The following is a 15,727-nucleotide window of genomic DNA, read 5'->3' on the forward strand; positions in this document are numbered from 1 at the left end:
CCAATGGCTAGTTACAGCCACTGGTTTAAAGCTAGATTCATGCTGCTTTTGCTGCTAAGGGACAAGCAACAGCTTCTGCCTCTGGCAAAACAACAATTTCCCTCTATAACAACACTTCCCTCTGCCCAACTGAAGCCATGGCTGCTAATTAAATGGAATAGTAATTAGCTTTGAGATTACCACTCTTCACCCCAATCTGGCTGGAAGGGCTCCGCACCTCCAAGAGCTGTTGGAGGAGCTGGCCTGTTTCCTCAGGTGGTCAAGCTGAAAAATAAAGGTGGAGTTAAGCTCCTGGCCCAGGTATAGGCAGGGACCATTCACCTCAGCAGGGTTCAGCTGTTCTTGGTATGTTTTTAGCCATGGTGTCTGCTGGTCCCCAGCTGGAGGCCACAGGCAGGTGTGGGCATAGTGGTCCTGAGCTTCCCACCACAAGCCAGCCCCTCAGGGGCTCTGGAGCTGAGCTGGGCACTGCAGGATCTGTGGGTTTGGAGCTTGGCTGCTCATCACAGCTGGTAACTGCTCTTGGTGCCTTTCTCTTATGAGATTAGTCCCTTCACTGCTTCTGTACCGGTCTGCCTGAAAACCAGCACCCACACCCCAGCCTGGTGGCAGGAGACATCTTCCCCCTGTGCAGCCACAGTGCCACCATCTTGGGAGAGGGAATCGGGGTCCCTATCACCTCACCAGCCTCCCCTGAGCTCTCCATCCCCACTTCTTGAAGAGAAGTGTTTTGGTATTTTATCCAAAACACCAGAAAAATAGCTTCCCCAAGACCATCAAGTGGAAGCTGGTCGTGCAGCAGCCTGGCATGAGGCAGATAGAGGAGCCATCTCACCTTCAGTCCCCGGGCGGCTGGATTTATTGTGCCCAGCGCTATTTTATTTTTGGCTCTTCTATTTTGAAGAGGGGGCACTTGAAAGGTGAGAGCAGAGTTGGATGACGGGATGGGAAATTGGTGGGTCTTACTGGGGGCTTGCTTAGCCCTTCCCACATAGAAATACATTAAAATATGGTTTAGCTTGTTATGGTTTGCTTTTATGAGGAGAATAACCTGAGGTAATTTGTGCTCTGTACATATGCTATGTCTTTGCACTTTCTCACTAACATGAAATTTCAAGCTCCTGTGCCACAGGCACTGAAGGAAGAAACAAAAAGGACAATGCAAACTATTTTCATTAGCCTTGATCTTGGACTGTGTGTCTATTCCATTGAGAATTTTTTAGTCTGTTGCAAAAAGCCTGCCAGAATGGTTGGATGCTGGGAAGATCATAACGTAGCTAAAACCAGGTTTCTTTAATAGAAAATGGTGGGAAAACTTAACTAGGTGTGTTATTGTCAGTGCTATTATAAAAGAGATAGCACACTGGATAGAGACATGGTAGAAATTCCAAATTACTCGTGAAGAAACTTCAGTCAAGAAGAAGCAGTGAAATATTTCACCTGACTCCTACTTTCAGATGATAAATGTTATAGATAGTATGTACTGAAAATACAAATAGCTAATACATGAAGCTGATGCAAGATATAACTCACTGGGTATTTAGGGCTTCTTACTCTTAAACAGATGTCCCACACTAGTCTACAGCATATGATCCCATGAATCCTGCATTTCTTTCCTAGCTGTTCCTGGAGGAAAAGCAGATCCAAGTTAGTTTTCCATCTTGATCCCTTGATTTTCTTTAGCTCAGGAAGAGCAGGAACTGGGGTATTTTAGGCTGAAGCCTGAATGATACTCCTCAGCCTTTGCTGGCAGCTCCCAGTTGTCAGTTTGAAGAAGCCACACAAACCATTTGTGCGACACAGTGGAGTAGGGGTGCCAGTTCTTTGAAGAGGAAGAGAGGAGTAGACATCACTGTCCCAGTCTTGGAGGCTTTTTTTAACTGGAAACAGCTAACAGAAAGGCAATACATTCTTTACAATGCTGATAATTTTTATACCTTTCTTATAGATATTCAATGAGCTTTACCAGAGTTCATTGTATCTTTGATTTTCTTTCTATATAATTTCACTTACTAGGAGAAAATTGTTGACAATAACGTGACTTCTGGCTAGGAGAAAATTAACAATTTTATTAATTAAAAATTAACATGATTAACATTAATGTAAGGGTGGTGAGGCACTGGAATGAGTTGCCCAGGGAAGTTGTGAATGCTCCATCCCTGGCAGTGTTCAAGGCCAGGCTGGACAGAGCCTTGGGTGACATGGTTTAATGTGAGGTGTCCCTGCCCATAGCAGGGGAGTTGGAACTAGATGATCTTAAGGTCTTTTCCAACCCTAACTATTCTATGATTCTATGATTCTAAGTCAAACTAGAACACTAACTGTAAAAAAACCATAAATGTCTCCTGGAGTTTTATCTTGTTGATTAAATGCATTTATAGATTTACTGGGTTGTCTGTTTTCCAACAGCTCAGAAGTGGCTTTAAAATTCTCCCAGAAGTCAGTGCTTCTCTAGGCAGAAGTCCAGGACTTGTGGGATGAGTGCCCAGGGGGCATTGTAACTGAAACAATGTACAGTGGTTCTGTTACACATGATTCAGTGCTCAGTGTAGGTGGAAATAACGATGTTAATATTCCGTTTCTTAGAAAATGGTGCATAACATTGGGAACGTGCCAGATATGTGCAATACCTCAGGTTTCAAACACAACGGAGGAATAAAAAAAAAGGAATATATGGGCTTGAAATAATAAAATGTATGATATAAATGTTTACCTTCAAGCACGTCTTTTTCATCCTGGGATGAAGCACCTTGAATGATATAAATGGAATCCTACGTTCCTTTTATAATATTTAATTCCATGCTAATAACATGGTGTATAAAAGCACAGCAGTTTGCAAAAATCAGTCTTCTCCGTGTATGGGATCTCAAGCTTTTCTCTGTTGTGTGGAACAGATTCTGTGGTAGCAAACAAAGCGGCACTGGGCTATCCTAGTCTGAGCAAGATTTGCTGTCTGCAGAACAGATGGCACAATGAGTTCTTGTTTTTTGCAAGAGAGGATCTCTAATGTTGCACAGTGCAAATAAAAGGAATGGTATACACACAAGTAGGTCAACTCTTGATGCCTTGTGTCGCTTCATAGTTCCCAGGAAGTGTAACAGTGTACTCAAGCAGAAACAAGCCCCTTTAGAGATGAACTCTGTGCAAATTGCATTCTGACTTCTAGAACAGTTTAAGCATTGCCTGTCATAATACCCTGCAGCTGAGGCACCTGTCAGATGGTCTTCAGAGAAAAGTAATACTTATCATGTTGTGATAGTACTTGTGTGGAGGATGTACTTTGTATTATAGTTTATATGTGTGGCAACTCTACTGCATAGCTTATATACTCTAAACTATATGTATTTTTACTGTACAACTGTGCATTTGTGAATAGTTTATTTCTGTGTTGCAAAACACACTTGGCTCCTGCTGTATATATATGGGTATGTAAACAGTGCGATATCATAAAACTTAGGTTGGAAGAGGCCTCTGGAGATCTAGTCCATCATCCAAAGCAGAGCTATGTCACACTGCTCATGGTTTTGACCAGTCAGGTTTTGCATATGTGCAAGGATTGAGAATCCACAAACTCTCGGGACACCTGTCCCAGTGTTTGACTCCCTCATGGAAAATGAGAGTTTCCTTATGTTATTGCATATACATTTCTTATCCAGAATAATTTGTTGGTTTATCTTCAGGGTTTTTCCTTTGCTATGCCCTATTTCTGTTTGCCATCTGTGGGAGAAAGCCTTCTCATCGGCTCTGTATTTTTTTCACCAAGGTCACATATTCTAACTGTGGCAGTTTTTAAGTGACTAAGCCATTGGACAGCAGAGTTTGGGCCTAGGTTTTAAGCAGAAAGAGAACTGCTAAGATGCTCCTGCCTTGTTATATTCGTCACCAGGACTGCAAAAGCTCGGCTTTGTGGCAGCAGTCACACCACCCAGGGCAGGGGTCCAGGCATCCCAGCCCACAAAACAGAGCCCCAGCAGTCAACATGCTAGCTCCATCTGTTGGTGAGGGCGCCATGGTCTTACACGGGTCTGTCATGCCCAGATCACTGCACTGGGATCTCCCACACCTGAATGCTGGGTAAGTCTCAGAAATAGAGAATGCACCTTCCTCTCTCCAGACTCTAAAATGCACACTTATGCACATGAGTGGACCATGGTTTTTATGTGACTTGCAAGTTAACCTTTGCCTTCCATAGGTACCACTACTCCGATTCCAAATCGGCACTGTGAGTGCCAGTTGTACCTTCTTCTCTTTGGATGGGTCTCCCTGCCCTCACCAACAAGGAAATAAGCTATCGGGGTACTCCAGGGTTAATCTTCAGGTTTTCTTCATTGGGTAGAAGGCAGCAGTATCAAGACTTGTCCCAGGTGGCTAACACTGACCAGTCACCTGTAGTTTGACTGAATTGTAGGAGAGTTCAGGTGTTGACTATACTATGTTTTAAGAATGTATTTGCATCTAATGTTTGTAATAACAACCAGTTTCTGCTTCACCCATGCCTTCACCAAGCTTTCTGCTACAGCAGATGCTACTAACTGGGATATAGCGCTTATCAAAGCAGCTTTTCAATCACTGTTTAACTAAATACTCTGACTCTCTCATGCATAACAAATATGCTTCCTAGGGTACCAGCTGGGGACACCCATAGTGTCAAGCTGCGGTAATGTCTAAGTAAGGGCTTTTGCTTGTAAATATAGTTTCAGCGAATTTTGTTTTAAATAAAAAATGATAGCCCACTAATGTAAGTGCATCTTGCAACTATTGAGCAGTTCTATATGAATATGGAAAGTACATAAAAAGTACTAAAAAATTCTTATTATGTTCTATAATGTGGTTCTGACTTTTTTCATAATTCACCTTTACAAGCAAATAAGTTGTATCTTTTTTTTTATTACTATTTTTATTAAAGAGCAGTCCTCCTTTCATCCAAGATTCAGCAGTATTGGAATTTTAATTCAGATGTATCTTTAGTTTATGAGCATCATTCATTTTTATTTGACATTCAAAGTAATGGCCAGAGTGGGCGGAGAAGAGGAAAACTGGAGTGGGAGAAGAAGGAAAAGGAATTCCCCTTTGTTGAAAGCCCAACATCATAATTTATCAAGACCAGAAAAAGTAGATTATTGTGCATTTTTCTGCTAAAGATGTGAATGCCTAGTAAGAATCTGAGTAGTGAAATAGTGAACTGTAAATAATAGCACCAGCAAATACGACACAATGCTCGTTGTTAACATATATCAGATATGTGGGTCATTGAAGGCTTTTTTATTTCAGCAAAAGTGTAAGCTTAATTTGCATTGGATTTATTGCTTTTAAATCAGTCATCACATTCTATTGAGTACTACAGAATAATTTTACCCAGCATAGGCTGGAAGAGCACCCTTTTCCTCACTATGGGTTATCAGAGAACTACAGCTAAATTTCTATTATCATAACTCATTTTTATTTCTTATTGTGGGTTGTGACACATTTTGACTTGCCACTGTCACTTATGAAGGTATTCACAAATCACTGTCTTTAGCTAATTCCTAGTTGTTGGAAAAGTTCATTTTCTGAAAGGTAAAAGCCAGAAAGAGTAATTTTAAGTACACTGCATATATACAGAATGTTTTCTATATGAATTCAGTAAGTTTTGGAAGAACTCCAAAGTAATAGTCTGGTTGTGCTTAAACATGTGAGGGCCCATTTAATTCAATGGGCCATTGATGACTTGGATTGAGAATGGTCAGTTGAAGCTGAGGGCTGGCTAACTCCTTGACCAAATATTAAGTATAATTTCTACTTAATTGTAGGCAATACCTTATGTGCAAGTTGTTACAGAATTTTAGAGAAGCTTGCTATATTACTGTTTTACTCACTCAGACATCACTGTATCAATTTTCAACATTGCATTCTTCTGCAAAAAAATACTTATGTTTCCTCCCTGAGAGCGTAGCAGAAGCTTTTCAGATGCAAGTGCAGCTGCTAAAAGATCAACATAAATTCTCATCACTGAGATCAGATCTACAAGCAGTAAAAACCAGGTGAAAACTAATCAGTTATGTGAAAAGTTTAAGTAGCCTCAGGCAAAATATTTCAAGTCATAATGATCATAGAACATTTAAGAGATTAAATTCCCAACAGCAGTAAGGACAAGGCCCCTCTGCTTCAAGACGAAAATGTTCAGCCACATGGAAGTGAGCCATCCTGTGTCACTTGCTCTCAAGGCCAAAAGAAAGGGCTGTGATCTATTTCATTTACCAGTGTGGATGTAGCCAGAGATCTGACTGTTTACAAAATAAATGTGCCATTTGGATATAGTCAAATCTATCATAGAATGGTTTGGGTAGGAAAGAACCTTAAGATCATCTAGTTCCAGCCCCCCTGCCATGGGTAGGGACACCTCATCCTAGACCATGTTGCCCAAGCCTCTGTCCAGCCTGGGCGTGAGCACTGCCAGGGATAGAGCATTTACCACTTCTTTGGGCAACCTGTTCCAGTGTCTCACTACCCTCACAGTAAAGAACTTCTTCCTTATATCTCACCTGAACTTCCCCTGTTTAAACCCATTACCCCTTGTCTTATCACTACAGTCCCTATAATCCATTCTGAATTCTATAAGGAAATAAAGTTAAGGTCTTTTAAATGAAAGACATGAGAATCACGAGAAGAAATATGAGCTATTCAACCAGGCCCATTAGCAGGATTAAACTAAAATCAGCTATCTTTTAAGAGAGAGACAAACTGCTTGATGTGCATGTCTTAATAGATAGTGTCAGAAAACAGACTGGATTAATCTAGTGTTGCATTTTAAATGATAGCTGTACATGCTGACACACAGACTCAAACAACTCCTTTAAACAAAATGGAAAAAACTTCAGTTATAGAATTATGGCATCCAACATAATGTATAGACTGTCTACAGCTGAAAGGATACTTACATGGCTTTATTAACATTATTGATCCTACTGTTAGATAGCCTGATTTTACACTGGGTCAGAGCAAGGAGTTGGAATTTCTCTGTTACATACAGGGCAGTTGGAATTTGCTTGTTTTCTTTTAGGGAAGGAGAGGAAAAAAGGAAATTCTCATGACACGGATAGTCACTAAAATCCTGAAGATGTAGTAGTAGCTCCCCACTGACTAACCCTTAATCCCTAGTTTTCTTCAAGGACATTTTCTTCTGAAGCAGCCTGGGTTTTATATTCCTAACCAGTTACTATGGCAAAAGGTTGAAATGCAAATGGCAACATCATCTCACTGTGAGAAGCAGATGAGAGGTCTGCAATAGTGCTTACTCCAGATAAGACATATGTATTAGACAACCTCCAATCACACTACTGAAGTTGAAGGATCTCATGAAGATTCTTTTCTCAGTCTAGGCGTTTGATATGTGCTTTACAAGGCAATGAGCCAAATCAAATCTTGTTAGGACAAGACAAACTATCATGTACTGAAAGACTTAAAGAAAAAAATATTGTCCTTATTTTATCTATGCCATTTATTTTCCATTGTCTGGTTGTGTTCTGTAGCTTGTTTTGGACCAGTGTTGTATAGAAGAGACAGTCCCATAGATCTAGCACCTGTAGCAGTTCAGTGGCAATTCCACCTTTGACTTGAATCAGGTTGTTCACTCGGAGCTTAACTGTGGTTTTGGTTCACTTTGTTGGATAGTCTGAGACATTCTCCTTGTCTCTGCAGAAGAATCTTCTGATCTCCTGGTGGGCAAGTGAAAACTTTTATTAAGTGTCAGTAGAGACTGAGCAGAGCCCAGAGCCTACTGTCACAACACTTTTCAAAGGCTGATTGCTACTGAAATAGTTTAGGATCAGAGAGGCCCATAGATTATTATTTAATGGGGTTTTTTTGTCATTTTCAGTGCAGTTTTTGCTTTCCACACCTTTAATCCAGGAGAGCCTGGCAGTGCTGACTGAATACAGAGCACTCATCACTTCCAAGTAAATGAAATAAGTGGATGTTAGCAGCCTTAATATTCACCATTTCTAAAATTCACTTAATTCTCTCAAAAATTCAGCTTAGGTGTGTAAGACTAAAGAATGTGCATAGACCAGTTGAGTTAGACAGTTCCAGCAAAGCCTTGCTTATTAAATGAAAAGGGTAACTCACTTCTTCTGGAGATGAGGCAAATAAATTAAAAATCAAGGCATTAATTAGGACAGTATGTAATCTTTTTAAACATCTACACTCCTTAAGACAGTTTCCAAACTCCTGACTGGTTGGAAAGCTGCAGTATTGTAAGAAAGAATGTACAAGCTTAAGGTATGTGGAACTCTAGTAAGAACTAGTGGGGAAAGAAATAACAGAAAACCAACAGTAAAGTCTGGTAGCTAGTAAGCTTAAGGCTATATAACTATTACAAGATCTGCTGATCTTAAGGAAGATTTTGATAAAGCAGCCTTTTCCTGTTACCAACTTCAAAATTTGGAGGACACCATCTGGTCTCATCTCAAACAAGACCAGCAACAGTAGCTTGGAGACTTCAGAAAGAAAGCTGATGACAGAATTTAAGTATTCTTACCAGAAGCTCTAAAGAGTAACAGTACTTACATGACAACAGAGGACACAGAAGCAAGAAAGCCAGCAACCAGGAGGAACATAAGAACACTTAGGACCGATGTAATGACAATCATGTCTCCACTCCTTCGACCAGGCCAGGTATCAATTTTTGAGGGAAGTTTAACTGGAACAGCATGGAAATAATGATTTATTTTTTACCATGAGCACCACTACCAAATGCGAGAAAGCCAGTGATTCAGGAAAGGCTAACTGATTATGTCTATAACTGAAGTCTTAGATGATTTATGGGAAACAGGTTTAGGACTCAGAGTCAACATTTAGGGTTTATAAGCTTTTCTCAGCAGGTTAGCCGGTATGACAAGTATCTGTATTACTGAGAAATGTCAACAGCACCAGATACCACAACACACATCAAATCTGAGACCACATGTGCAAACTTTATCTTTACTAAAGGAATTATTTTGAAGTACAGAAAAGTAGAAAAATATTCCATATTTAAATCTGCTAACTCCAATACTGAATGTCTGACAAAACCGTTCAAATTGTAGGAAAGGCTAGGTGTTGCTTATAGAGCATCAGTGTCCTAAGGCAGCACAGCTACTCAGGAGAGCTGAGCAAAGCCAAAGACTTACCTTGTCTGGTTTTGATTGGGTCAGACCAGAGAGTTTGCTTTTTCACAATACCTTCTGTGGTATCTAGCAACAAGTATTTAAACCTGTGAGGAGAAAGTGTTAAATTAAGTATTTGAAATTTGATCTTCCTTACTAGCATTTTTAAGCTACAGGGTTAGCTGGTCAGACTTCAGGATTTGTCAAAGCAAAAGATGGAGACTGTCAAAGGTAACAGAATATTTCCAGAGACCTTATAAAGAACAGATAGAATTACTCATGGAAGAGCATTCTGTGCCATGTCATGCACAGTTTGCACTTCATTCCTGTGGGCCTTGGCAATGATAGCTTTCCAGATGATAGTTTTTCCCAGCTTGCTATTCCCTGTTGTGAACAGCCTCATTATTTAGGACAAGTGGTTTTGATTTCCGTATGGAAGTCAAAGATTTTGTCCAACAATAGAGATCTTTGGCACTTTTCCTGCTGGAGGAGAGACTTGAAGAGACAGGATAACGCTGTTTTGGCAAAGAAATTAAGTTTCCATTCCACAATAATTTGAGATTTCAAAAATGTCCCAAAGAGACAAGACAGTTTTTCCAAAACTGAGAGCCCATAGCATTTTGTTTGGGAAGCATATGAGGTCTCCACAGAAGATATGGCTCCATGTGACTACTACTTTTACTGTGGCTTTTAAGTAGCTGGCAACAGCAAAACAAGTGTTTTGTGTAAGAGCTGTCATGGTGCCTACATTCCCTAGATGGCCAGCTTTGTCAGACAACAGGGGTCAGACTAGCCTGCAAGCCACACGGCCTCAGTGTGAAGTCTCCTGGAATATTAGGGCTTTCTGGAGCTGGGGACCAAGGAGGACTTCGGCTCTCCAGGGAGCCACCAAAACAAAGCAAGCAGAGCCAGATCAACCAACATGAAATACATGGTGAATAATCTCAACATCATTTTCTAGTCAAAATCCTTTTTTTACCAGCATTTTCTAATCAGAGGCTGTCACTAGATTATCTACTCCAACACACATATAGATCCAGCAGTTCATACATGGATTTTCCTACTGATCTATGAATTTAACCTGATAGAGCTCACCACTGCTAGGGCACCACTGCAAACCACCTGCAGGGTGCTAAACCAAAACCAAGCCATTTTCATATAACTACCTTTGCAGCAGACCATTTCAGTTAGGGACTGGTAATTCACATCATACCATCACAGATGAACATTACAGACTCAGTGTTGCTTCCTGCTATGTTTTAAGAGCAGTATTCACTTTGTAAGAAATGAGAATCATACCTGTATGTTGTGTCTGGTGCAAGAGGTGGGTTACAGATACCTACGAAGTTTGGGTCATACAAACAAGTCCCATCATCCCCGACTCTGAAGAGGTATTGTTTTAGGACATCAGAAACTTTGTTAACATCTCCTACATCAGCAAGTCTGGGAGGCGATGCACAGCTGGGTACATTGAACAAAGCAGCCTTGTAAGGTCCAAGCTGCCCCCCTCTTGTTTGTTGGAAGGTGCTGTCAAGTGGTTTGCTGCTGTTGACCACCAGGGAGCTTATTGCACTTGCTGCAAGAGAGAGCATTTTAACAAGGCTGTTAGAACTAGTTCAACCCTTCCTATTCACCCTGTATTTGTTTGGAAATTTGCACTTCTACCCCAAAAATCTCAAAAGGGAAACCAAAAATCTGCTGTGTAGGGCTCCTACCTCTTCCTCCTTATTTGTTGCTGAAGCTCTTTACACTTGTCTCTCAGAAGCTTGGAAGGATCCACAGCATACCTCAAAGCAATTCTTTTTAGTAGGCACCCTCCCAAAATTCCTCTTTTCCAAGGAGAATCTGGTGGAGCAGGTAAGAGGATGGCAAAAGCTGCTCTTCCCCCATTCCACACCTGGCTCCAATAAGCATCCACTAAGTCCTGCCATTTCAGATTTGATATTATAGCCAGGGCAGAGTTTCTATATAGTCACAACTCTCCTGTTTCCTGGAGCAGAAACCCTTAGACCTCTGGTCACACAGCACCTGGACCTCCCAGAACCGCACAGTATGCAGCCCAGTGTGTAGAGGCTGCATAAACAGACACAATACCTACATTTCTGGCCAGCCAGGCATGTCACTGCTTCCAGACAGCATGCCTTAGGAAATGTGAAAGTCCTCACAGCTTCAAGCAAAATATGCACCTGCACCCAGCCCTACAGCATAGTTCAGAAGCTCAGCTGCAGCTCACAAAGCTTTCCTGCTGCAAAGCCAAGGGCGAAGTCCCAAGAGATGCTCCCAAGTTCTGCAACTGCAGGTTAAATTTTCGGGGGGGGGGGCCCCAACACCCCCTCCAGTTGTTCAGTACTGTCATCAGCAAAACAATGGCAGTTTTTCCAAAGTTGTGGTACATTGGGAACTACTTCCACTTGGAAGCATTCTGGTGTGCTCCTGGAGATGAGTTCTTGCAATTGCTTGGTCATGGGAAGCTTTTAGCTATGACCCAATGCAAATTTAAGCCTGTTAAAAGGGAAAAGTTTCTAGCACAGGTTAAAAATACATATTAAGGATTAGTGCTCAAGTTAGTTGAGCTCTGACACCTTTCTCTTCAATGGGAGCCAATCTGCATGAAAGCAAATACTAAGACGTGCTCTATTTTTAAGCTTGCTTCCCCAGGTAATTATACTTCTCACATATAGGTCTTCCTGCTCACCCAGTGTCCAAATCTGTAACTCTTAGTCTGGCTCTGGTGAGAAGTAAAGTTGGGGTTTGCTGCTGTTGGATTTTGGTTGCTTTTTAAACTTTACTAGGTAGACGAAATGCGATAGTAACAAGAAGAACAGAGAACAAAGTTATATCTTCAGAAATTTGCTAGACCCTCAGCTTTATAATATGCTGACACATTTCCGTACTAGTAAAGCTGAACATAAGGTGTTAAGAAAAATCAATTTCTCTTTAATATTCCTTCTCCCTGCTCCAGGAGGCATCCAAGGCTGAGTCAATGTGCTTCTCTGCAGACCAGATACAAATCCAAACAAAATTCCTCTAAGTCTGCCAAGTAACAAGTTTGTATCTGCTTGCCTTAAAAGCAGCAGAAGAGATTTCTCCATATAGAGCCCCTTTTGCTGAGATTCACTCATCTGTGTAGGAAGCTTTTGCCACAGAATCCGCAGAAGTGGGGTGACTGATGTAATTTGAAACCCAAAACATATCTGCAGGTATAACTAGACATCACTAGCCTTTTATACGATTATAATGCACTTATGGCTTGTTTTAGACTTATGCACACTTGAGTCATGGGACATGTCTCAGGTGGCCATGCATTCAACAGCTGCCCATGTTAGGTGTATGGGATGGTGTCTCCAGTTGCAGCTTCTACCTGTCCACAGCCACCTCCTTCCACCTTGTGCATAGTGGCAACAGTCAGCACTGGAAGTTTTTAAGACTGTTCTGTCTGCTGGCCAATTTCCACTACCATCCCTTCACCTCTCCCCTGCAAGATCTCTTCGTTATACCCCTCAGCAAAGGAGACCGCATACAGCTCACAGGGGAGAAGGTGTGATATAAGGAAGTAATTTATGTCTATCAGCTTACGGAGTAGCTCTAGCTGGTGTTCAAAACAATCTGCCAGAACAGCAGGAAACAGAGAAGGCAGCTCTTGGTCACTGCCAGCAACATTTTATTGAGAAGCAGTTATGAAATTCATTTCATGACTGAACAAGTGGACCAGACATCTTTGACCACAAGTCTACCAGGACTACTTTGTCTACAAAAAAATGAAGTCATTGCAAGGGCTGGCTACATCAGCCATGAAATAAAGTTACCCAGTTTCTCTCAGCAGGTTTACTTAGGGGAATTCAAGCTTTTGTGCAAGAAATTTGTGTTCAAAGATAAGGTATTGGACTTTGGATCACTTGGTTTCATTAGCAAGATTTGGACAGACATCCATAGTTAATAGTTCTGCTCCACACCTATTGAGAGTCAACTAGCACAGTACTAACACTTGCTATCATTAATCAGCCCCATTGAAGTACTAGTTATTAGTATTATATTTTATAATAACACTTTAGAGAAAACTCAGACCAGAGGCTCACCTTATACATAGCTTGCACCTACAGATTTTTATCTCTCCGCCCCCTGCCCCCCTCCCCCCCCCCTTCAGATCCACTTCCATCAAATTGTTGGTAACTGCACTCAATGGCCACATTATCTAGTTATCTTCAAGAGAGGCATAATACTGGATACTCACCTGATTCCTTCATTGCATATAAGTAGATGGCATAAGATTTATTAGGACGCAGTGAGCTGTCAAACATACAGAAGGGTTTTTCTAGAGTAACTGTAGTAAGTGTGGGATTGTTTGCAGCAACCCGAGAGGCTGCAATCTGAGGCTTCAGGCTTTGATCTAGAAGAGAAAGTTACTCAGAAAAACATATGAAAAAGTCTTTCTTCTCTTGCCCTGCAAGCTCTGACACAATAGGGAGGATCTGGAAGCTCTAACTACATCCAAGCATAGAAGAGGGGTGTGAACTGCAGATAGGCAGGAAACAGCTTACCTGACCTGTGAAAATTCGAGATTTGGGAGTTTTGTTTTAATGCAAAATGGGGAACACAAGGATTTGGGGAGATCAGAAATGTTGCTTCTCAAACATACACATCCAAAGGACAGAAGGAAAGCCTCATTATAGGGGAAACTTGAACCACTGTCTTTAGGGCCTGATGTACAGCCCCCCCACCTCCAGTGGCAGCATCAGAAGTTGTACAGTCAGTTCTCAAATCCTTTAGCAATAAGGAGTCTTTATAAGGTTTGAAGGCAAGACTTTTTAACATACAGAATGAGAGATTTAGCACAGTCTTACACAAAGACAAACTGTCTGGGTGAGGCACTGGAAGGAGCAAGTAGTACTAAAGTCTGTATCAGAAACTTCCTCCCTCCCCACACAAGTTAGTCCTATCTCCAGTCTCTAAGGAAGGATTAACTAAAAAACAAAAACTCAGCAGCTCCTTGTCCTTCCCAGCCTATCTGTGGTAGAGCCACTTCAGCAATCTTCCAGCAGAATAAACGGTTGAAGCCATAATCTTCCCTCCCAACACAGGTCCTAGAGCAGAGTTGACACCCAAGACAAAACAAAAAAAAAAAAAACCAATCCCAAAATCTAACAACATAAGAGAATCAGAAAGGGAAGGAATACAAAGAAAGGAACAACAGAAATGGAGGAAAGACTGCAGATAGGTGCCTTTTACCTGCACACAGCTGTCCCAAGCAGAAGACTAATACAACCCAAGAGCTGCACATGCTTCAGCTCTCCAGAAACTTGCCACAAAAGGAAAAAACAATGTTTTGATGTAGCTCCCACTGAAGAACTCCCACATCTACTCCCTCCCTAAAGTCAACCACACCTGCTCCTTCCCGCAAGGTCCCTGTGGTTAAAAGTTACCTACCCCTTCAGCACCTCTTTATATGCCTGTTGCCCCTCCTGCTCAGGTTTCACCGATCCCCCAGCTAGTATCTGCTCCCAGGTGAGGCAGCTTTGTGTCTTTGATTTCCAGCTCATAGGCATTGCTTTTTCCCCCTCACCTGTATCATTGGTAGGTGGTTTTGTTCTTTACCTTCTTCTGTCTAAAAACTTCTGACATCTCTCATGGAGGGAAATATCTGAATATCTGAACCCTGCATCATGAATGGATCTAGTTCAGAGCTCTAAATTTGGGAGCCTTAACAGAGACTAAAATGGCCATCTGAATTATGTTTCCTGGGTTACATCCTTAAAAACATAAGCCTCCTGCTTCTGGTTAACCCTAATGTGATTCAAGGTAACTTCATGAAGAGCAAATCAGTGGGAAATCTAAATCTGACCTGTTGTACCGAATTGTTCAGCTGAGAATGCGCTTGATGAGTAATTGCTGGTATGAATGATCTATTGTATGAAAGCTTAGCTTACAAAATTCTTAATCACCCACTTAAAATAGGATGAGGGTTAAAAACAAGTATCAACAAGATTTTACAGAATTAATGGGGCTAACATGATGCCACTGCAGCAACTCTAGGTTTACACTAATACCACGGAAGTTACCACATCCATGTCCTTTATGGTTATGCCGTGGGCCTCAGAAATCTGTTTGAAATATGTAATCAAATGATTATAATGCAATTTCCTCCCCATATGTGTTTCATTTTGTTTCAAATTCTGCACGGCATCTCCAGTGTGTTTGGTTTGACTTTTCTTACACTACTTTTGAGGGAGAATATTGAATACAGGAGTTATTCTAGATTTGTACTGCTACAGAATAAGTTGCATTATTCCTTCTCATTCTACAATGCACTCAAAGCCTGTGCTGGCATAAGTACTCTGGCAAATCAGATTAAGCCAGAAAAGAGCTTACCCTTCTGACTTTTATTCCTTGGAATTGGATTTTTAACATTTGCCCTAGGGGGGTTAGTTTTACAAATTTGGTACTGATCTGCTCAAGAGTGAGTTTATCCCTTAGAACAATATGGTAATATACAAACCTGTAAGATTTCTGACTCTGCAATAAAAGCAGAGCTTAAGAACAACAAGATCTCTTTCTCCATCATAAAATCAATACTTTCTCCAAACAGGGATTCTTGTAAAATAGGATCC

General features: G+C 41.2%; 1 protein-coding gene across 2 annotated transcripts; it reads right to left on the reverse strand.

The window, feature by feature from the left end:
- Nucleotides 1–6,764: 6,764 nt before the first annotated feature.
- Nucleotides 6,765–14,533, reverse strand: UPK3A (uroplakin 3A). 2 transcript variants are annotated; one of them, XM_061356727.1, is made up of 6 exons: nt 14,349–14,531; nt 13,354–13,509; nt 10,422–10,698; nt 9,147–9,229; nt 8,545–8,677; nt 6,765–7,694 (listed from the first exon to the last, which is right to left on the reverse strand). In XM_061356727.1, the coding sequence occupies exons 1-6, from the start codon at nt 14,398–14,400 to the stop codon at nt 7,607–7,609; spliced, it is 789 nt and encodes a 262-aa protein (XP_061212711.1). In that variant the 5' UTR covers nt 14,401–14,531; the 3' UTR covers nt 6,765–7,606. The 2 variants fall into 2 exon arrangements, with proteins under 2 accessions (XP_061212711.1, XP_061212719.1); XM_061356735.1 differs by lacking the exon at nt 6,765–7,694 and adding an exon at nt 8,001–8,108 and having other exon boundaries at nt 14,349–14,533.
- Nucleotides 14,534–15,727: the final 1,194 nt, after the last annotated feature.

This window comes from Neopsephotus bourkii, unplaced genomic scaffold (genome assembly GCF_033783945.1).
Source record: "Neopsephotus bourkii isolate Nb327-2 ecotype Australia unplaced genomic scaffold, CSIRO-AGI_Nbou_v1 NB_107, whole genome shotgun sequence".
Taxonomy (NCBI): Eukaryota; Metazoa; Chordata; class Aves; order Psittaciformes; family Psittacidae; genus Neopsephotus; species Neopsephotus bourkii.